General features: G+C 39.5%; 1 protein-coding gene across 1 annotated transcript in view; it reads left to right on the top strand.

Moving 5' to 3' along the window:
* Positions 1-23,247, top strand: part of LOC103790453 (ankyrin repeat domain-containing protein 18B-like) — a 59,304-nt gene that overhangs the window by 13,035 nt on the left and 23,022 nt on the right. The window contains 7 exon segments of the mRNA XM_035283610.3: positions 1,580-1,774; positions 6,326-6,396; positions 10,734-11,191; positions 11,193-11,510; positions 11,512-11,539; positions 17,690-17,799; positions 19,781-19,910. Coding sequence (XP_035139501.3) covers positions 1,580-1,774; positions 6,326-6,396; positions 10,734-11,191; positions 11,193-11,510; positions 11,512-11,539; positions 17,690-17,799; positions 19,781-19,910 — 1,310 coding nt within the window.

Below are 23,247 nucleotides of genomic sequence, written 5' to 3'. Positions count from 1 at the left end.
CATCTGTGGCAATGAATGCAAGCTTCTCAAATGTGGGTAGGATTTAGGGCAAGCACGTAGAGTGAGTAAACTTTTCCAGGTAAGGAGGCAGAGGGACGATGCTTGGCAGAAGGAATCTCTAACAAGCTTGCATGTTTGACAGAAGCAGCAGCCATGAAGGATGAAAGTTTCAAAAAAGGAGGAGCAAGTTCAAAAGGCAGGACACCTGAGTGAACTCTGTAGAGTTTATGAGCAGTTCAAATTGACTAGTGCAGAAAGAGTATATGGGAGTGGTTGGGAATGGGGTGAAAATAGCTTACAGTTATTTATTATGTATTTATGATGTCCAGCATGTGTCAGTAAAGGCAAGCTGAGGAAATACTTTGTTGTTGTTGTTTTACCTGTGTCTATAAACAAGTTTACTAAAAGACTTTCAGTAGGATATAAATGAGTAGATCTTACCCTGTGGCTAGGAGAAACTTCTCAGGTAGAATGCTTTTGGCTGAAAATATTAGAAAGACCTAATTAACAGTGGCCAAAACCATAAAAAGCAGACTTGTTTTGGTCCCATGATATTACTGGATCCCACGTGTTCGTCTTTCATGTAAGATGTCAGCAGTGTCTTGTTCATGTCTCCTTTCACGGGTCACTACTTAGCAACAGCTCCAACCCTCATGTTCTCACAAGACAGCATCGAAGGGCTGGAAGGGCTGGTTTTCTTCATATGTGTCTTTTAAACTGAGAGAAAACTCAGAAGCATGCAGGGGGCTTCCTTTACTGTCTTATTGCCTGGGTCACACCACATGCTCATCCCTGAACCAGGCAATGGGAAAGCACATGTAATTATGTGATTACCTTAGAATAATCATTTCTCTTTCGAAGCTGGGGAGGGTTATTGGGATAATAAATGTCCAAATAGATTTGTGTTTCTCCAGCAAGAAACAATAAGGAACTGCTCTTGGGTAGGGAGCCAGCAGTGTTCGCTGCAGGAATTCATTGGAAAATTGTGAGCAGGGAAGGCATTGGATTAGATTTGAGAATTAGGGCATTCTGTTCATGGTATAAAGCAGAGATTGGCAAGCTTTTTCTATACAGGGCCAAGTAGAAAATATTTTAGGCCATGTGGTCTCTCTCTCTCTTTTTCTCTCTTTCTCTCTCTCTATCTCCCCGCCCCCCGCAAAAATGATTTTGAACAGTTGAAGCCATGTGATCTCTATTGTAGCTACTCAACCCTGCCATGGTGGTGAGAAAGCAGTCATAGGTGGCCTGTCAGTGAATGGGTCTGACTACTCTCATAAAACTTTGAGAAAAAACATATGCTAGGCAGCATTTGGCCTGTGGTCTGTAGTGTGCTGACCCCTAATGTAGAGGATAGATGGACGATAGATGTCACCTGAGAGCATATAGTTATTATTTACTAGGTATTTTATTATGCTCATTAGATTCCATGCACTTTTAAATTTGTGGTGATGAGTGCAAGCTTCTAAAAGGTGTGTAAGATTTAGGGTAAGCATGTAGAGTGAGTGAAACTTTGCCAGATAACAAGGCAGAGGGATGATGTTTCCAGAAGGAGTAGATAACAAGCTTGCATGTTTGACAGAAACAGCAGCTATGAAGCCTGCAAATTTGAACAAAGAAGAAGAAGAAGGAGAGGGAGAAGGAGAAGAAGGAGAAGGAGAAGAGGAGAAGGAGGAGGAACAAGAAGAAGAAGAAGAGGAGGAGGAGGAGGAGGAGGAGGAAGAAGAAGAACAACAAGAAGGAGGAGGAGGAGGAGGAACAGGAGGAGCAGCAAAGGGTAAGACACTTCAATGTCTCTACTCTTAACCACATAGACCAGGGAAGCTTCAGCCATAGTTAATGCTACAGTTTCCTTGTCACAAATCCATGGAGTACATGAGTCTATTATGAGGTTTTTACCCACTCATGATAAAATAAAATGATGGAACTCCAGTTTATTCATTTAAAATATTGGTGTTGCTGGGCACGATGGCTCAAGCCTGTAATCCCAGCACTTTGGGAGGCCGAGGCGGGTGGATCACGAGGTCAGGAGATCAAGACCATCCTGGTCAACATGGTGAAACCCCGTCTCTACTAAAAATACAAAAAATTAGCTGGGCATGGTGGCCCGTGCCTGTAATCCCAGCTAGTCAGGAAGCTGAGGCAGGAGAATTGCCTGAACCCAGGAGGCGGAGGTTGCGGTGAGCCGAGATCGCACCATTGCACTCCAGCCTGGCTAACAAGAGCGAAACTCTGTCTCAAAAAAATACATAAATAAACAAATAAAATATTGGTGTTGCTGGGCATGGTGGCTCCTGCTGTAATCCCCACAGTGTTGGCGGCTGAGACAGAAAAATCCCTTGAGGCCAGGAAGTCCAGCAGCCTGGGAAACATAGCAAGGCTCCGTGTCTGTTTTTTTTTTATGTTGCTGGGTGTGGTGTTCTGCCCCCGTAATCCCAGCTACTTGAGCAGCTGAAGCAGAGAGTTGTTTGAGCCTGGAAGTTTGAGGCTGCAGTTAGCTCTGATAGCAAAACGACAGTCCTGGGCGGCAGAGCAAGACCACGCCTCTAATGCAAATCAAGTCACCTAAGATAAGATAAGATAAGATAAAATGCTGGTCTTTTTCTTTTAAAATTTGTTTTGCTTTTTTCTAAATTTAAGAAACGATAATGATAGTCGGTTTGTATAAGGCTTTCAGAAACTGGCTTCTGTCCAAATCCCCATCTGCAGCCCTTTGTCTGTCTGCCCTTTTTTCTGCCATTACTGAGCTACTGGTAATGCCCCCATCACCATCCCTCTCATGTAGACAGATACATACGCTCTGGGAGGCTTCTTTTCCTCTCTTGCCAACGCGCTATTCTTTCTGCCCTCTGCCTCTTTTAATCTGGTGTACTTGATGCTCTAAGTCTCAGCTCACGCGCGATCTCTAGAAAAGCTATCCCTGACCAATTTTATTCCCATTCCTTAAACCCCAGTGCCACCACTTAGCAGGAACTTACCAAATATTTAGGAAAATAAAGACTTTATGCAAAGATGATTGCTACAGTCTAGCAGCAAAGAGGATAGACATGCAGAGACATCATGGACAGTTCAGATGGTAAAGTGACATAGACAAATTGGCAGAGTACTAAGGGATCCCCAAGGAAGGAGACACTTGTGTATGTGGATAAAAATAGCTAGATTCAAAGAGGACTTCACATAGCATTCTGAACCTTTTCTTTCTTTCTTTGATTTTTTCTTCTGTTTCTGGAAACAAGTTCTGACTCTGTCACCCAGGGTGGAGTGCAACGGCATGATCGAGAGTCGCTGCAAACTCAAACTCCTGGGCTTAAGGGAGCCTCTCACCTCAACCCCTTGAGCAGCTGGCACTCCGGGCGCACACCACTATGCCTGGCAAATGTTCTATAGAGTCAAGGTTTCACTGTGGTCTCCAGGCTGGTCTTAAACTCTTGGCTTTGAGCAATTCTCTCTCTCGGGCCTTTCAAAGGACTGGGATTACAAGTCTGATCTACTGTGCCAAGCCTACATTCAGAGTCTTAAAACACAAATATAAATTTTTCAGAATAGTAGAGGAAAACATTTCAGATGTGAAAAGCAGGATGTACACTACTAAAGATATAACAGTAACAAAATTTTTATAAATTATTGGTAAATAACTCGCTTAGCATGTTGTTAAAAAAATACACCATTAGGAAGGAGAGAATAGCAAAGTGTTACTTGATATGTTTTCACGTATTTTTTTTTTTTGGGGGGGGAGGAAGGCAGAAAGGAAGGGAATAAGGATGGTAGGGAGGAAGGAAGGGATGAAGGAAGGAAGGAAGGGAGGAAGCGGGGAGGGAGGGAGGGAGGGAAGGGAAGAAAGGAAATCAAGCAATGAAAGAGACATTGCCGACCTGGATCTAGAGGTTTACAAGTTGATTTCTTTTTTTTTGAGAGAAGGAAAGAAAAAAAAAATAAATAAGTAAAGGAGAGGAAGAAAGAGGAAGAGAAAGAGGGAGAGTAAATGGAAATATTGCTTTATTCTGAAAAAAAATTGGGTATTAATAATGGCCAATCAATGTTTCATTTAAACTAATGGGTAGGTGTGATGTGGTATTGACAAGAATGTATATTTTGTGTATTTGAAGTGGAGAGCTCTATAAATATTTATTAAGTTTACTTGTTCTGGATCTGAGTTCGAGTCCTTGATATCCTTATTAATTTTCTGTCTCATTGAATCTATGTCTCGTATCTGGGTGTTAGGAACGTTAGCTCTTGTTGTTGCATTGATCCTTTTACCACTATATCTTTGTTGCTTTAAAATCTGTTTTATCCAATACAAGAATTGCATCTCCTGCTTTTTATTTATTTATTATTTATTTTTGCTCTCCATTTGGTTGGTAAATCTTTCTCCATCCCTTTGTTTTGAGTCTTTGTGTATCTTTGCATGTGAAACAGGTCTGGATGTAACATGCCGTTGGGTTTTGGCTGTGTCTTTTGATTGGGAATTCAGTCCATTTAAATTTAGGGTTACTGCCATTTGATGTTGACTGGCTGTTTTATCCATTTGTTGGTGTAAATTCTTCTTTATGTTGGTGCTCTTTACTTTTTGGTGTATTTTTAGAAAGGCTAATACTGGTTGTTTCTTTCTATGTGTAATGCTTCTTTCAGAAGCTCTTGTAAAGCAGGCCTGGTGGTAATAAAATCTCTGAGTTCTTGCTTGTTCATAAAAGATTTTATTTTTCCTTCAGTTGTGAAGCTTAGTTTGGCTGGATATGAAATTCTGGGCTGAAGGTTCTGTTCTTTGAGGATGTTGAATATTGGCCCCCACTCTCTTCTGGCCTGTAGAGTTTCTGCCGAGAGATCTGCTGTAAGTCTGATAGGCTTGCCTTTGTGAGTAATCTGACCTTTCTCTCTGGCTGCCCTTAGTATCCTCTCCTTCGTTTGAACCCTGGTGAATCTAACGATTATGTGCCTTGGGGTTGCTCTTCTTGAGGAATATCTTTGTGGTATTCTCTGTATTACCTGGGGTTGAATGTTGACCTGCTTTGCTAGTTTAGGAAAATTTTCCTGAATAATATCCTGAAGGGTATTTTCCATCTTGGATTCATTCTCTCCGTCGCATTCAGGTACACCTATCAAACGTAAATTTGGTCTTTTCACATAGTCCCACATTTCTTGGAGACTTTGCTCATTCCTTTTTATCCTTTTTTCTCTAATCTTTTCTTCACATTTTATTTCATTAAGTTGGACTTTGACCTCTGATATCCCTTCTTCTGCTTGAACAATTCGAGTGTTTAAACCTGTGCATACTTCTCCGAGTTCCTGTATTGTATTCTTCAGTTCCATTAATTCACTCATACTCCTCTCTAAGTTGTCTATTCTCAATAGGATTTCATCAAACCTTTTTTCAAAGTTCCTAGTTTCTTTACATTGGGCTACAACATGGTCTTTTAACTCACCGAAGTTTGTTATTATCCATTCCTTGAAGAGTGATTCTGTCATCAGGATGTGCTTGTTCTCCATCAAGCCTTGTTCCATTGTCAATGTGGAACTGTGATCATCTTTAGAGGGAGAGGCATTCTGACTTTGAGTATTCTCAGCTTTTTTACGCTGGTTTCTTCCCATCATTGTAAATTTATCCTCCTGTCGTCTTTGAAATTACCAACTTTCAGATTAGGTCTCTTGAGTGGACGTCCAGGTTGTTAGTTCCCAGGGCCAGAGCAGCGGCATTAAAACTGATGGTGCTTTTCTGCCCAGGATTCTCCTGTCGGGCTTCCTTCTTGTGTCCGTAGGCGACTCTGCCTTCCCGGGGCTCCAAACCTTGGTCAGAAGGGGAACCGGTCCCGTTTACTCTGCGCCGAGCGCTGCCGCGCCAAGGTGCTGGCGGGACCACTGCGCTGACCACGAGAGTCGCGCTGGTGACTCGTGTGTTTCCACCGCTGGGGGATCTTCTGCTCCATGAGTGACCAGACTTTGTCTGAAAGTGTGGCGTCCTCTAGTTCTCCGCGCCTTCCCTGAGAGCTGCAATCCCGGGATGTTAGCGATCGGCCATCTTGGATCGTTGGTTTTCACGTATTTTAAATTTTTGTTTGTTTATATTGAGTGGAATAATTTGTGGGTGACCCTGAGATTTTTGCATGGCTCGAACCTGCTGCTATCTAGTGTCTCCCCAAGTGGTTTGTTGAAGTTTTAGATAATTAGAAGTAGTTCTTAAAAAGGTAAATATTGTAGTAAACATAAAGCTTCATTTAAACTCTCAATTTGTAAAATAAATGTGTATGTTTTTTGTATCCATTTTTCTAAAGATTATAGTCTTTTAAGTGTTCTGTGTCATTCATTTAAACGCAATATATTTATTTGTTAGCAGAACTTGACTTAAAAGTGGCTTCAGAGGAAAGGCAAGAACGTCTTGAAGGAAGCGGAAACCAACAGCCGCAGGTAGGAAAGTACTGAAATCTCCGCTTCCCTATCGGTTGCTTTGTTTACGTTTGAAAGATAACATACCGTAGTCCAAATGAAGTGACCTTTTAGACTATCCTTTTAGAGTGCAGCAGATCACAATTTCACATTGAATTTTAAAACACGTTAGCCAATTCTAATAATTTAGCATTTGCCTCCTCTCCAGTTATTCTTCAGATGTATGAATTCACTGTAGGGGTTCACTGTGTATGGTTTGCTGAGGTGAAAATCCCTTCAGAGAGAACGCTTTACGATACTACATACCATCTATCAACCCATTTCTGGCAGATTTAATTCGTAACGAATTAAGTTTTCTTCAAACAGTGAGAGTTAAGCTTCCTGTGTGAAGCCAAGGCAAATTACTTTTTTACGTTAAGCCAAGGCAAATTACTTTTTTACTTCTTAGTTATAATCCAGTAACTTAGGGGTAGCAAACCATAAATTAAATTTCACAGTTAAATTTTAGTTATTATTATTATTATTTGAGATGGAATTTTGCTCTTGCTGCCCAGGCTGGAGTGCAATGCTGCAATCTCGGCTCTGCAACCTCCACCTCCTGGGTTCAAGTGACTCTTTCACCTCAGTCTCCCAAGTAGCTTGGATTTCTGGAGCCCACCAACATACTCAGCTAATTTTTCTATTTTTATTAGTGATGGGGTTTCTCCATATTGTCCAGGCTGGTCTTAAACTCCTGACCTCAGGTGATCCACCCACCTCGGCCTCCCGAAGTGCTGGGATTACAGGCTTGAGCCACTGTGCCTGGCCTAAGTTAATTTTAAAACAGGTACCCGGACAGAAAAGACATCTGAGAAACAAAACAAACAAATTAGTTTCCCACTTTTGAACTGCAAAAAAAAGTCACAAGAACCACAACTGAGTAAGAATTGTGATAAAGAAGATACATCTGTATATTCAGGACTTCCTTTAAAATTCATTACAAAAAATTCAACTGAAGATTAGTGAAAGTTTTGAAAAATCCAAAATTACCGTTTGTCCTGAGGAAGAGATCTTACGTAGTAACGCCAAGGAGGGACAAACTTAAAGGGAGCGCTCTGTAATCCGGTGAATCATTTCCCTGATCATAGGGAGCACATACATCTGGAGTGTCTAACTTTGTAGTATTCCAGGCGTTGCCTGAACAGAAGGAGCCGTCTCAAATATGTCTTTGCACTGCATTTATACCCTGGGTCCCTCACACACACGTGCCCGTCATCTTCTAAGCTTTAGTCAAATGAAAATAAGTCAGACTGTAAAAATCATAACAACCCAGACATGTAGCCTGTTTTTCACAGAGATGAAGAGAATGTTGTAATGATACAGAAATTGAAAAATTAAAGAACACACTGGTTATGGTTGAAATGAAAGATCAAGAGTTTGATATGCAAATAACAAAAAATATAAACCAAAATGCCACTAATAGAAAATCAGACATTAGACATTGGCCTCAGTCTAGAGATCCAAAAAGTGTTTTTTGATTTGTGGTTTGCTCACTCCAGAGTAATGGAGCATATGATACAGATAGAAAGCCCCAGTATTTCTGCTGTTAGAGACACTTACAAAAATGGAAAACCAATACAGCACTTGTTCCACAAGCCATATGGAACTTAGAAGCTCTTCTAAAGCTTAGAAGGTGACTAGCAAGCGTGTTTCAGGGACCCACATATGACAGTCCCACTGCTAATAGCTATAAAAGCATGAAACCCAGCACTTTGGGAGGCCAAGGTGGGTGGATCATGAGGTCAAGAGATCGAGACCATCTTGGTCAACATGGTGAGACCCTGTCTCTACTAAAGATACAAAAAATTAGCTGGGCATGTTGGTGCGTGCCTGTAATCCCAGCTACTCGGGAGGCTGAGGCAGAAGAATTGCCTGAACCCAGAAGGCGGAGGTTGCGGTGAGCCGAGACTGTGCCATTGCACTCCAGCCTGGGTCACAAGAGTGAAACTCTGTCTCAAAAAAAAAAAAAAAAAAAAAAAGCATGAAACCTGAATTAGAAAATGTGAGTTATTCTTCACCACGTATCAAAAGCATATCTAGCTTGCCAGTCATCTTCTAAGCTGTATTCAAAGGAAAATAAATCAGACTGTAAAAATTATAACAAACTAGACATGTAGCCTGTTTCTCACAGCGATGCAAAGGCCTAAGAATGAGGTGGGAATGTTACAAATAGAGTTCCTGGCTTTGAAGAAAGAAAGTTTAACTGTGAAAAGAAGGAGGTTCACTTGCTGCTTCTCTTTTTATGAACCGTCTGATTCATTCTGGTTTTGTATTGAAGAAAATCTTGTTTTTAGTTACAGTGGCGTTATCCAAATGTGTAATTATGTGTCAAAGTAGATTCTACTGCTATCTAAATGACAGTTCTGAAAAACATTGTCATAATCTTTGTTCGTTGGTCAACCTAAGTCTCACTGTCAGTCTTCCCAGTGGCACATGGGCTGGGAAAATAATTTAGCCATGTGACCTTCTGAACCAGATAAGTATAAAAGAAGTTGCTAAAGAAGCAAGCTCTAGATTCTTTTTTCTGTACTGATTTAAAGATGAATGAGATTTATTTAAATAATAAAATGGTAATACAATGGGAGGGAAACAAGGACTGAGAAGAGACCTGAAAATGTACCTAGCCTTGAGAGTTGCAAACAATATTCCCAGCCAACGAAGTCTGTTGAATGTGCTTTCATGCATGCAAATGTATCTGTTTCACTCAAACTGTTAGAGCATATAATTCCATCATGGCCATTTGAAATATTTTCGGAAACAAATACATAGACTTTTGTATATTTAAAAAAATTACCACTCCCCAGTGTTTCTATTGAATCAGACTTTTGTATTATGTTTAATAAAATATGGTAAAGTTTGACAAGTATGAATTTATCATATAAGTAGCATAATTCCTCAGCCAAAAATTTAGAATTTGAGTCTATACTACAAAGCTGAGTTCTGTACATTGTGTCTAAAGATAGACAAAAATATAGATATTTTCTTCTTTCAAAGTAAAAGCAAATGAGGCCTCCCACCATCTTCCAAGGCATTAAATGCTTGGCCAAAGTCACACTTTTAATTTATCTAACTAATTTGATATATTTTCCTGGAAATTTATGTAATCCAGCAACATGCAAAATCATCTTCCCTTTTGGTACCATGAAATGCTAGGTAATGCGACCTTAGGAGCTCTGGTGAATTATCTAATATTCCTTGGTTTCACTTCCATTATGAAGTAGGTAATCAGGCTGGAGTAGATAGCTATACCGTGTATCTTCCAGCTATAAACTTGTGTGGTCGTTGAATGTACATTTGGGGAACATCTCATCTTCCAGGATTCAGCACTAGCAACTCAGCAATTTCACTCTTCTCATTGTGTTGGGGCAAACTTGGTTCTTCTATTTCAGTGAGCACCTTCACTTTTTTGATACCGTGGGATCCAAATTTAAAAAAGAAGATAAAAGGCAGTGGGAAATAAAATAGCTTCGTGCAGAAAAGGGAAAGCTTCTTTTCTGTTTCTGAAGCCCCACAAGTTCACATCTTCTCAATCCGGCTACTTCATGTAGCATCCTGGTGATAAAGTCAGAAGACACATTTGATGTCTGTGTCTTTTTGTTTCTCTGCTTTTGTGCTGATACATTGACACCACAGAAGTAACTGTGATCTGGTGGAGAACTAGAAATCGAGTCAAAAACCTCGGGGAAAATCCTGCAGTTTGCTTGTGTCTTGTAACCTCTCTTTAAGAATTGTGATAAGTAAATCAGTTCATCACTACAAGCATGTGGAAGTGCTCAGTACAATGTCTAGAGATGTGATTTAGTGAATATAATTCTTATAACTGACTAAAAAGGGTTGAGTGAAATCACAATAGAATATTATCAAAAAGCAGAACTTTAAACACTTTGAGAAATTTTATTTGTCCAAATACACGTGGAGGTAAATCTCTTACTGTAGGGTGATGTCTGGGTTGGATATCACAGTATAAATGCAATTTTCTTATTTCAATATTTTAACTTAGTCACGTGTTAATATTCTATTTTATGCTTTGAGTTTCTTGTAATTCAGAGAAAGGCTTTTCCATTTCTGATATTCTTGAGAATTCTCAAGTGTGTGTGTAGTTTTTTACTGTTATGGATTCTTTGACTTCAAATGAAGTTTTGAACTTTTTGAAATTTATGCTAAGGTTCGAGGTTTTGCTTCAAGTTTTTCTCCAGCTGGATATCCACTTATAGCAACTTTTAATTTCATGAATGTACAGGTCGTTCGTTCACTTCAGAGGTAATCATGATATGTTACTTTGTTGAGTGCTAGCTAAACATTTCTTTTGTTTTATTTAGGATTGTCAAAGTTATGGAAAAAAGAAGGATGTGAAGTCTGAAAACGGCGTGTTGAAGAAAAATAGTGCCAAACTGAGACGAAAAGTATGCGCAATAAAAAATGCCAATCTCAAAAGGGAAAAGGAATATATTCGGAAAATCAGAAGAATTAGAGAAACAAATACTAACTTTCAAAAGAGTATAGGACTCAAGGAGGAAATGATAGCAAAAACAATGTCGCAGTATTGTCAACAGCTTGATGATCTCAAAGCTGAGAATACAAGGCTGAATTCAAAATTGAAGAAGGAAAAACACAGCAAGAAAAGACTGGAAGCTGAAATGGAATTCCTCTATTCTAGACTGGCTGCTGCTGTAAATGTGCACAAAGAAAGTGTGCAGAGGAAGGACCTAGAGCTCACTTTACAAAGAGCAAAAGATGTTCATGTGCAAGAAGTAATACGTTCTAATATATCTCAACTAGACATCGGCTTTAGAAAGTGTAGAGATGGACCGAAGGCAAGCACAGCGTCGAATAAAGGAAATGAAACAGATACGTCTAAATGAGGAAGCTAAAAAGAAGCAATTCATGGTAAAGCAGAACTGTGAGGAGAGAATATGTCAACTAGAACGCAAAAATCTCTTGCTTATACAACATCTAGAGGTTGCTCGTAAGGAAGGCAATAATAAAGAGATAGTAATTAATGTCGAAAGAGACTGTCTTGAGAGTGGACAGGAAGCTTTTCTAGAAGAGAAAAATAAGGAATTAATGAATGAACGTAATTATTTAAAAGAAAAACTTTCAGTATGAAAAAGAAGAAGCAGAAAAAGTAAGTATGAAGAAAGATAAATATTTTTAGTCCTCTGGAAAAAAAATTTAAACATTTCATTCTGGCTATATGTTGAACCTAGTTCAATATAAAAATAAATAGATAAAAATGTACTTATCATACTGCATAATTCTATTTACATGAAACATCTAGAAAATACATGTATAGGGACAGAAAGTAGATTAATGTTTTTGTAGGGCTGGAGCTGGAAATGGGTAGTGACCTCTAATGGGCATGAGGGATTGTCCTGGAGTGATGAAAATGTTCAAAAGTTGGATTGTAGAGATGGCTACAAGTCAGTGAATTTGTTCAAGTGCATGTGTTAGAGTTAAACATGTATGTTAGAGTTAAACGTGTAATTATATTTAAATATCATTAACTACTGAGAGTTAAATATTCCATGTTGTGGAATAAATGTGTTAAAAATCTTCAACTATATGTGAAAACATAAATTTTATAGTATGTAAATCATATATATGCAAAGCTGTTTCAGTAAAAAAATCAAAAAACAATGTTTTTATTGTATCAGCTTGGAAACATACCTTATTTTCAAGAAATAAAAGGTAGCACTCACAGATGCTTTACTTTGAGTAAAGACATTATGTCAGCCTGGTGCGGTGGCTCATGCCTAGAATCCCAGCACTTTTGGTGGTCGAGGCGGGTGGTGGACACTTATAGTTCCAGCTACTTGGGAGGCTGAGGCAAGAGAATTGCTCGACTCCAGGAGGCAGAGGTTGCAGTGAGCCAAGATCGTGCCTCTGCACCCCAACCTGGTGACAAAGTGAGATTTTGTAAAAAAAGCAAAACAAAACAAAACGTTATGTCACCTATAAAATCTTAGTAGATACAGAGTAATGTTGATAAGGTATGTAGTCTTAACTGCTGATAATAAATTTAATGTCTTTATGTTGGCACATTTTAAGACCATAATGAAGCAAATAAATGGAAATGCTTGTACCTGAAATGAGTATTTTGAAATGAAGTGAGTTGCTTTGACACTTAATTCTAAATTTCTCGATGAATTGAAGTGTGTTGCTGCGTCTTGTGATGCTTTTCCCTCAGTAACTCTTTTATGTATTTTAGTTGGTATAACTTTGTTTTCATTCATGTCAGTGTGACTTAAGTCTGAAAATATGTCACTCATATGACGTCATTTTCTGAGCACTTAATATTTTAAAGACATCTGCTTGTTATAAAATCACAAGTTGGAATAAATGTGGTAAATTTCAGAAAAACATATTTGATTTAATGTTCCCCTGGTAGGTATTTATAATTTACTTTGAATATTTTATTAATAATTAGCTCATAATTTACATTTTAATTGTCAGTGACTATCATTTGTATATAATTTTGTTCAGTACAAAGATACTTGTAGCTTTCTGTGATTTACAAGTTTGACATCGGATCCTCATTTTTAGATTGATGAGAGGTGGCAGAGTTGATGCAGAGTGGGAACGAAGTGAGTATGGGGCAGAATTGTAGGAGCTGAGGTCAGGGAGGGATGGAGAGGCCATGTTACGTAGGGTCTTGAAGACCATTGGAATTGTACTGTTATTTCGAGGTAGGCATCTGTTGGAAGGATTTGAACAGGCAACTGAGTATGTGAGACACGCAGGTTGAATTAAGGGTCTGAGATGAATAGTGGGCTGAATCAATCTGTCATGTAGGTAGAATACCGGTTCTGTGTCCCTCAGTGAACTCAGTAACAAACAAGAATGTGCGCATACGAGGAAAGGAAGGGAGTCTATGTGTCTGGTAACAATTTTCAAACTATTTATGTTAGAGGTAAATATTATTAACAATTTAATACTAAGGCTATTTATAAAATTAGTAACAAAATTATTTTATCAGATGATTATGAGACAACTTTTAGAAGAACTGGCTGAGAAGCTTAAAAAATTACCTATGTCAGAGTCTTCACTAGAAGGTACATCACTTTGTTACATTAATTTGGATAAGACACGGGCATTGTGTAACCATCACCACAGTCAATGCTAGAACATTTTTACCACTCTGAAAAGCAACCGTATATCTCACAGCCATGACTGCAACTCCTCTCCGTGTCTCTCTACCTGCCCCAGTTGTAGGCAACCACCATCTACTTTTGTCTCCATAGATTTGCATGTTCTGCATATTTTATATACAAAGAATCATACAATATGAAGTCCTTTCTGACTGGCTTTTTTTCCTTAGCATAATGTTCTCAGAATTTTATCCATGTTGTAGCACATATCCGTAGTTTATTTCTTCTTACTGTCAAACAATAGTCTATTTCATGGCTATACCAGTTTTCCATTTATTCATCAGATGATGGACCTTTAGTTTGTTTTCACTTTTTGGCTATTATAGAAACAGCTGCTGTGGACATTCATTTACAGTTTATTATATGGATATATGTTTTTTTCCCTGCCATTGGACTTTATTCTCAGAGTTAATTGGGTAGATCTCAGCACCAGTTTGACTCGTACTGTCCTTCCTGCCGTCTCAGTTTCTGCTCCTCTAGTCTCATTCATTCGGACCTGGCAGATCATGTCCCCTTTGTGAAGCTTTCTCTGACTGTTCTCATTGACCTTACATCTCAGCACTTGGTAGTCCAGTCTACAGAACAACTTAGGCCCTAATTTTCTATGGCTTTTATTTTTTATGGAATATAATTTTGTCTTACTATAAATTTGCGTAAAGGGAAAAGAATATGACATGCATGTCACCTATTGTTGTATAAATTGAAAATGTTTTAGCTTGGCAGCTTTTAGCATAGAACCAAATACTTTTTACCATACCAGTTATTTCTTCTTTGAGACATTGACCAGTAAATCTTTTATTCTAAGTGTATTTTTAGCAACATAAAATTGAAACCAGTTAGCCTAATAGAGGAGAATTGTTCAATCAAATGCTCATGTTTTTCTCAGTATGAAAAACGAATCTCAATTTGCCTTCCTTCACTGTGTAGCCAGAACTGTATTTCTGGATGGCTGCCAGTTTGTCAGCCGAACAGTTCTGGCAGTCTGTCTGCTGAATGGTCCCACAGCCTCTTCATCCGAGTGCTCAGCAGAGTGCTCATGAAAGCAGCACAACAGCCACAGCTGCTGGAGGGGAACTGATGGAGGAGACTTGATTTAGCAACAGAGTTCAAGGTTTTCAGCCAGTGGCTTCAGCCTGTCTTCGCTGGTCATGCTGATTACGTACTACTCAATCCAGGAGGTGCTATTGACATTGCAGTACCTATGTGGTTGTTGCCCACTGAGTCATAGAGAGAAAAGTGACCCATAAATTATACAGTCCCCATTTGCTGCCGCTTTCAGTTGTGTGAAGAATGATTCAGTGCAGCTACAGGAGGCCACTTCCATTTTAATGCCACCTGCCTAACACAAATAGCTTTAAAGATACAAAAAACAGTAAAAATGATTATGCTAATAGCAGATTTTATCTGTAGCTCAATATGCACCGAGTACTCTTCTAAATGCTTCATGTTGGTCCCTGGTTTCATCTTCCCAACATCGCAGCGACGTAGATGATATTATTTTCTCCATTTCAAGGTCAAACAGCCTGTATCTGGTAGAACTGGGATTTAGACACAGGTCTTCTGGCTTCAGTGTAGATACTGCCTTTCAAACCATGAAACACCTGATTGGGTGGCTCATGCCAGTAACCCTAGCACTTTGGGATGCTGAAGCAGCAGCAGCGTTTGAGCCCAGGAATTTGAGACCAGCCAGAACAATATAAGTGAGACCCTGTCTCTACAAAAAAAAAAAAAAAAAACTAACAGCTGAGGCATGGTGGTGTATACCTGCAGTCCCAGCTACACTGGGAGCCTGTGGTAGGAGGGTCACTTGAGCTCAGGATATCGAGGCTGCAGTGAGCAGTGATCAAGCCACTGCACTCCAGCCAGGGTAACAGAGTGAGACTCTGTGTCATAAATGGAATGTTTTGTATATAGATTTTCATAGAAGTGAGTTAGACATCAGGCATAGAATTATTAGCCACTTTGATGTCTTTCTTGGAAATAAAACATGTAATAAGGGAAGGCTTTAAACCCTATCAATCAATAGCCTCTAACTTCTTCAGAAGGTTCTTATTGCATGAATTTTTAAGCAAGAAGCTACCTTAAGACATTTGGTGGACACCATTTTGAGTTTAAAAAATCTCAATTGGGAAGAAGGAAGACCTCTACTTGACTGGAGCTTTTCAGTAATATAGTTGAGTGTCCCCCTGAAAGAAACCATAGAAGAGATTCATCATGCCGTGTATTTATGGAAAAGGGAATTCTTCAAAGAAAACAAGGGCAAATAATTGATAATCTAATTTTCATGAAAAAGTTTTTAGTATAAAAGAGAAAAAGGGGGCCAGGTGCGGTGGCTCAAGCCTGTAATCCCAGCACTTTGGGAGGCCGATGCGGGTGGATCACGAGGTCCAGAGATAGAGAGCATCCTGGTCAACATGGTGAAACCCCGTCTCTACTAAAAATACAAAAAATTAGCTGGGTGTGGTGGCACGTGCCTGTAATCCCAGCTACTCAGGAGGCTGGAGAATTGCCTGAACCTAGGAGGTGGAGGTTACAGTGAGTCGAGATTGCGCCATTGCACTCCAGCCTGGGTAACAAGAGTAAAACTCCATCTCAAAAAAAAAAAAAAAAAAAATAGAAAAAGGGCTGGGCACAGTGGCTCATGCCTGTAATCCCAACACTTTGGAAGGCTGAGGTGGGTGAGTTACCTGAGGTTAGGAGTTCAAGAACAGCCTGGCCAATATGGTGAAACCCTGTCTCTACTAAAAATACAAAATTTAGCTAGGCATGGTGGTACGCACCTGTAGTCCCAGCTACTTGGGAGGCTGAGGCAGGAGAATCACTTGAACCCAGGAGGTGGAAGTTGCAGTGAGCCGAGATGGTGCTACTGCACTCTAGCCTAGATGACTGAGTGTGACTCCATCTCAAAAATAAAGAAAAAAAGAAAGAAGAAAAGAGCAAAGTATACTAGTCCAAAAAAGAAGGAAAAAGGACAAAGTATACTGGTCAATATACCAAGAGTGAGACTGTCCCTCTCCGAGATTAAAAAAAAAAAAACAACACTATGCTCAAAATAACATCAATAAGAATCAACATAAAATAGACAAGATTCATTATCTACAAAAGTAATCTGCACCAACTAGCAATGTAAGAGTGTGTGGTTGAGAATATTGTCTGTAATATGTGTACTAGAATGAAGAGACCTCACTGAAAAGGTCAGAGCTGGAAATGTAGATTAGGGAATCTGGGTCAAAGTTTTGAGATTTTAGGAGTCCCGAGAGAATTTTAAAATGGAATACAAAGGGATTCCAGTAAACATGAGAAGTTGCTGCATTTAGAAATGAAGTGGGGTCAGAGGAGCAGAGGGTGCATTTGGTCACTGCTCGCAGTTGCTGCTGAGGAAAGCAGGATAAAGACTTTCGTGACCCTGGGACTTCTTCATTGGAATTATTACAAATCAGATTTCAGTATAAAAAACCACAATAAATGAGGAGAAATAGATCTCTGGATGAGATCATGTGTCAAAGAGTCCAGTGGAAGGGGAGAAACGGTAATAGAAAACCACGAAAAGTAGACAAAAGTTAGGTTTTTGTTTATTATAGAAAAAAATAAACCTTATTTAAATAGAAATGGTTAAGAGAAGGAAAAACTGAAACCCATGGGTAAATACTTACAGAGAATGAGTTAGCTCAGCCTGAAGACAGATGAGGATCAAAAAGATAATGGGAAGTAGATAAGAGTTTTCTATAAATAATCTTAGTAAGATGTAGTTTAACAAAACTGGACTATCGTAAACTATTAATGACAATGTTTCTAGAGCATCTTTAACAACTAAAATGTAAATATAGTTACTTTTAATTTTTTTTTACTAACCCTTAGTATTTTATGTGTAAAATCTTTATTTTTTAACATTTTTGGCACTTTAAATTTCAGAAAAGATCCTGATGAAAGTATTAGTCGTTTTTAGCTGTTTTAAGAAGAGTGACTGTTATTGAAATCTGCCCTTATTTGCATCAGGTTTATAAAATGCACTTTATCCACCTGCCTAATTACATATTACTCATCAACTTGTGAGAAACAGTATTTTTGAGATAGAAGAGTGTCTCTAGAGTTTACAAAAATAATTTTAAACACCTTTTTTTTTTAAGCCTGAAAGACTAAATGAAGAATTAAAAGTTTTTGAGTTAATATCATCACTGGAGTATAATGTGAATCAAACAACAAAGAAAAATAATGAATTAGAAGAAGAGAGAACTGGGTATGCTTTTCCTATTGTGGAACATTTTAACCATTTATTAATTGATTTAACTAAAATTTTACTTGACTAAAACATAGATACAAATGCATTTTATGTCTGTATTTTCATAATTAAATTCTATTTTAAAATTTATTTTAGAAGCTCACAACATTATAGGTATGTGCGTCATGGGGGAGGGAGCCAGCTGAGCTGCTGGAGCAAGGTTGGGATGAAAAACATTATATTAAAAATATGTGAAAAAAAGAAACTGACAACACAGTCTTAAATTTTCTGTCAAAATATTACACTTATTCTTTAATGATTTTGAAAACAATAACCACAAAGCCTTGGACACATGATGGCAGCTGCACTCTTCATTATCCAGTACGAATTTTTATTTCTGAAGATATTTCTGCTGTCTTTGGTCATCTTTTCCTCCTTTTGTAGTGTCCTTCTCTGCTGCATTCCTCTTCTTTAAAGAAGACCTGTTCATGGCATTCTTTTCTTTCTACTCAGGTTCTGGACTACATGCGCAAGTCGTGTATGATGGTGGCATAGGTACATACGTGGCAAGGTGGTTGCTGCCTCCGTTCCCCCGTCACCTATATCCGGCATTTCTCCCCATGTTATCCCTCCCCAACCTCCCCATTCCCCACTGTCCATCCCCTAGTCCCCACAAACAGACCCCAGTGTGTGGTGCTCCCCTTTCTGTGTCCATGTGTTGGTGACATTCTTTAGCATCAGAATTCATCTTGATATGTAGCTCATATTTCATTTCTGCTTTTTTTCTTTTAGATATAAAATATGATAGAAATTTACTCATTTTACATGAGTACCTCCATTGTATACATGAAGCATATATGTTATTGAACTTCTGTTTCACAGAAATAAATTATATGTATGTAAATGTATCTATAACTTAAAAGGAGTAAAATGGCCATTCATGTTTGATCATAGATTAGAAAAACAAAACAGAATGTGTCCTTGAAGTCCTGAACACAGCTACTTTTCCATTTACCTACTGAGCACCTGTGTTGGTTTTCTGATTCTGATCCATGTTTTCCTGTCACTGCCTTTCTCTGCATGGTTTGTATCCCTTTCATTTCACTGACGACCTGTCAGCAAAGATCTCTAGTTCTCTTCTTCAAAGTCTTTAAATCATAATTTTTCTAAAACTGCCGGTTTTCTTTTTCTCATCGGCTCAGATAGTAAAGATGTTTTCTTACATTTCCTACAACTGGATTCGATGATCGCCTTGATGCTTTTCGTGTGTACTTTTTTTTCTTTTTATAGACTGTGGTCAACAGGCATCAAAATGTATTTTTGTGTCTTTTTGAAACATATACGTGTTTTACTTTTTTATATTGGTTACTCATCTCTTAGGTATGGTTTATATTTAGTAATGGGTTATTTCATGTTAGCATACCAAAATTAATATGAACAGTTTATAAAAACTGTATGGTTAGGCCAAGGCATGATGGCTCATGCCTGTAATCCCTGCACTTTGGGAGGCTAAGGCAGATGGATCATTTGAGGTCAGGAGTTCAAGACCAGTCTGACCAACATGATGAAACCCCGTCTCTACTTAAAATTGCAAAATTAGCTTGGTGTGGTGGTGGATGCCTGTAATCCCAGCTACTTGGGAGGCGGAGGTAGGAGAATCACTTGAACCCAGGAAGCACAGGTGGCAGTGAGCCAAGATCGCACCATTGCACTACAGCCTGGCAACAAGAGTGAAATTCCATCTCAAAAAAAATAAAATAAAAACAACTATGTGGTTATATTAGCACTTTGCCTGCCTTATATGCCATAAAATTGTTCTTCATATTATTAATCTAAGATTATAATTTCATATAGAATGCTTTCAAACTATGCTTAGTTGAAACTGAGAGGAGCATAGTTTATAGATGTGTTTCTTTGATATGCCGTAATATCTGTTTAAACTATTATTACATATTTACTCTTAAAATACTTGACTTGCTAATTCTGTACATTTCTGCAGATATAAGAAACTCCTAGAGATGACAATAAATATGTTAAATGTATTTGGAAACGAAGAGTTAAGTTTCCATGGAGACTCAAAAACAGATCAATTGAAAATGGATATTCTGCTTAATAAGCTAAAACATAAGGTAAATTTTAAAAAAAAACATTTATTTTATCTTAAGGTCTAAGTTACATGTGCAAGATGTGCAGGTTTGTTACATAGGTAAATGTGTGCCATGAGGGTTTGCTGCACCTCTCAATCCATCACCTAGATACAAAGCCACACATGCATTAGCTATTGATCTTGATCCTCTCCCTCCCAACCCCAACGGCCCCTCGTATTTTTTCTTCCCCTCCCCGAGTCCATGTGTTCTCATCATTCAGCTCCCTTATAAGTGAGAACATGCAGTGTTTGTTTTTTTGTTCCTGCATTAGTTTGCTGAGGATAGCAGCTTTGATTTCATCCCTGTCCCTGCAAACAGCATGATCTCATTCATGTTTATGGTTCCACAGTATTCCATGGTGTATGGATCCCACATTTTCTTTATCGCACCTATCACTGATGGACATCGGGGTTGATTCCGTGTCTTCGCTGTTATGAATAGTGCTGCAGTGAAATACACATGCATGTATCTTTATAATAGAATCACTTAGATTTCAGCATAAGGTAATTTTAAATCAGTTTGGGATTAAAAATCACATAATTTGGGGAAATACTAATAATTTTAAAAATCCAAATTCTGCCAAAATATGTTTAAGGAGGTTTATTCTGAGCCAATCTGGTGACTGTGGCTCTAGGTTACACAATCTCGAGAGATCCTGAGGATATTTTATGAGACAGTCACCTTACAGTTTGACTCTGTACGTTTCCAGCAGACAGAAATTAATTGTAGGGAAAAATAAATCAATATGAGGAAGGCATATTTGGTTCAGCTTGAAAGTGGGACATCAAAAAGAAGTGGCTAACAAGCCATAGGTGGGTTTTAGAGATTTTTTAGGTGACTATTGGTAAAGAAAGTTAAGTTGTTGTCTAAAACTTGAAAACAGTAGAAAGGAAAGCCTTAAGATAAGGTAGTTATGGAGGCCAAGGTTTTTATTATGTAGATAAACCCTCATAGCTGGCAGTCTTCAGAGAAAACAGGGTAAACGGATCTTTTCAGACTTGAAATGCATTAGGCCCTTAGTTAATCTTCCGTAGATCTGGGAAGATCCAGAGCGGGAGAGATTGGGCTACATTAATGAAGACTTTTCACAGATGCCGTTTTCCCCACAGAAGACAGCTTCATGGGGCCATTTCAATTTCTTGGTCCTGGCCCTGCGGCAGCCATTTCAAAATATGTCAAAAAAATCTATTTTGGGGTAAAATATTTTTATTTCCTTCAGCTTCTGCTGTCTGTGATGCTGTACCAGAATCAGGTTAGAAAATAAACCACGTTATAAGAGTTAATAAAACCCATCTGATGAGATTTTACAGTTTGAAGGGTATGATTCCCCAGACGCTTTAGATAGAAATTGCGGCAAAAGAAAACAAGGTCTTATTCCTTGTTATAAATCTCTCAGTGCTTTAAGCAGTAAAAGATTTTTCTGAATTTTCATTTAATTTTATTACAGACTTGATATTAATGAAAAGGACAGTTTTTAAAATACATAATTTTTTATATTAAAAGGACATGCTGCGTATTCTCTTATGTCTTGAGCCTTGACCAGTGATCTGAAACCAAGCAGTACATGTCCGACCTACCCTCTGTGGGAATACTGAGTTCGTTCGGAAAAAACCGGACTGCAGGTTAGAGGAAATTCCTTAAGTTCAGGCTTTATTGAGAGAAAAGAGCCTCCAGGCGGGCCAGCTGGGACGAAAAGGAAAAATGGCCGCGCCGCTCAGAGGGGCAGGGTTGTTTTATAGGGGGCTGAAGGGCTGGGGGGTAGGGAAGCCAAAAGCCGAGGTGGTGGGCAACTGTTGGTCAGTTTGAACTGCTGGGCGGGAGGGCTACGGCCGGTATGTAAAGTGAGAGATAAGGGAGCCTCTTTGTGGGGGAGAGAGAGAGCTTTTGCGGTAGGGGCAGAGTTTTCCAAACATTCCCGACTCCTTAAAAGAAAAAGAGGGGGTCAGGGGCGTCGGTTGTCTCTCTGGCTACTTCCTGCTGACAGGGGTCGACGGGGGGTTCTGAAGAGGTTTCTTTTCCTAAGGAGCCTGGGTGTTCGGGGAGAGGTCTGTTCCTTGCACTCGTTCAGGGTAGGGTTGGAGCAGCATCTGGTGGATGGTGACTCGAGTCAGTTCTTGAAAGCGCCGCTGTAGGAACTGTAGAAAGCAAGGAGCAATAAGTAAGATTAGGCAAACGGCTGCTAGGGGCCCAAGCAACGGGGACAAGAGGGTATACATAGAGGAAGACCACCACGCTGTGGCTTCAGCCGAGAACTTCTGACTCTGCAGGCTAGTTTTGAGTTTCTGGAGGCTCTCGATTCAGGTTTCTACTAGGCCGGATTCATTGATGTAGTAACAGCACTCTTCCTGTAGGAAGATACAGGTCCCTCCTCATTCAGCAGTGAGCAGGTCCAGGGCTCTTCGGTTCTGCAAGGCAACTTGGGCAACTGAGGTGATCTGTCGTTGGAGTGATGCTAAAGACTCAGTAGAGTCATCAATAGCCGCTTGGAGTTTTGAGGTCAGTCGGGCTATGGCCAGGTGAGAGTGGACTAGTGCCCCTCCTAATCCTGCTGCAAGTGCTGAACCAGCAAGGGAGACTCCAACGGCAATGGGTAGGAAGGCAGCTCGTCGGGTGCGGCGATGGGGAGCTTGCAGCATCTGGAATTCGGCTGGGGAATATATAGTGAGTCGAGGGACTAGGGTTACCGGGAGGCATAAAAGAGATGAGGAAAGGCCAATGTAGAGAGTTTTTGTTAAGGTCTTGTTACACCCGAAAAACGTTCCTCGTGGGGCTGTTACATTAGTGGTTACCTGTATAGTTCTGTTACAGCTAGGGAAGTTTCGGCCTAGGGAATAGCACACAGGTAGCTGTTCAAAATCAGGTGGAGTGTAGAGATCGACTTCCCTGACGGGGGAGAAGGAAGAAGTTGAGGCTGAAAGGTTGAGAGGGATGGGGTAGGGGACTGCAACGAAGGGAGTCTGTCCTAAGAAGGCACACATGAGGCATGAGGTTAGGTCAGTTAATCCTGAGAGGTTAGCTAACTTGATTCCTTCTTGGAGAAAGGTTAACCAGGAAAACGGAGGCGAATGTGGTTGCAATTGGTCATTCAGAGATTTTTCTTGTAGGCTAATGTCAGAGTGGACTTGGTGGACTGTATGTACGTATGCCCGCCAGATGTACAGGTGGGAAGAGGGATATTTGGTATCTATGTGGTCATACACGGCAGCTTTCTGGGGGCTTTTCCACCGGTTGTCCCAGGGGTCAGGTATGAGAAGGGAATATCGTGTAGAACCGATAATGGTGTTTCCTTCTCCATCTACATCTGGGATGATTTTGAGCT

Source organism: Callithrix jacchus, chromosome 22 (assembly GCF_049354715.1).
Source record: "Callithrix jacchus isolate 240 chromosome 22, calJac240_pri, whole genome shotgun sequence".
NCBI classification, from domain to species: domain Eukaryota; kingdom Metazoa; phylum Chordata; class Mammalia; order Primates; family Cebidae; genus Callithrix; species Callithrix jacchus.
This window is presented reverse-complemented; position numbering and strand designations above follow the sequence as displayed.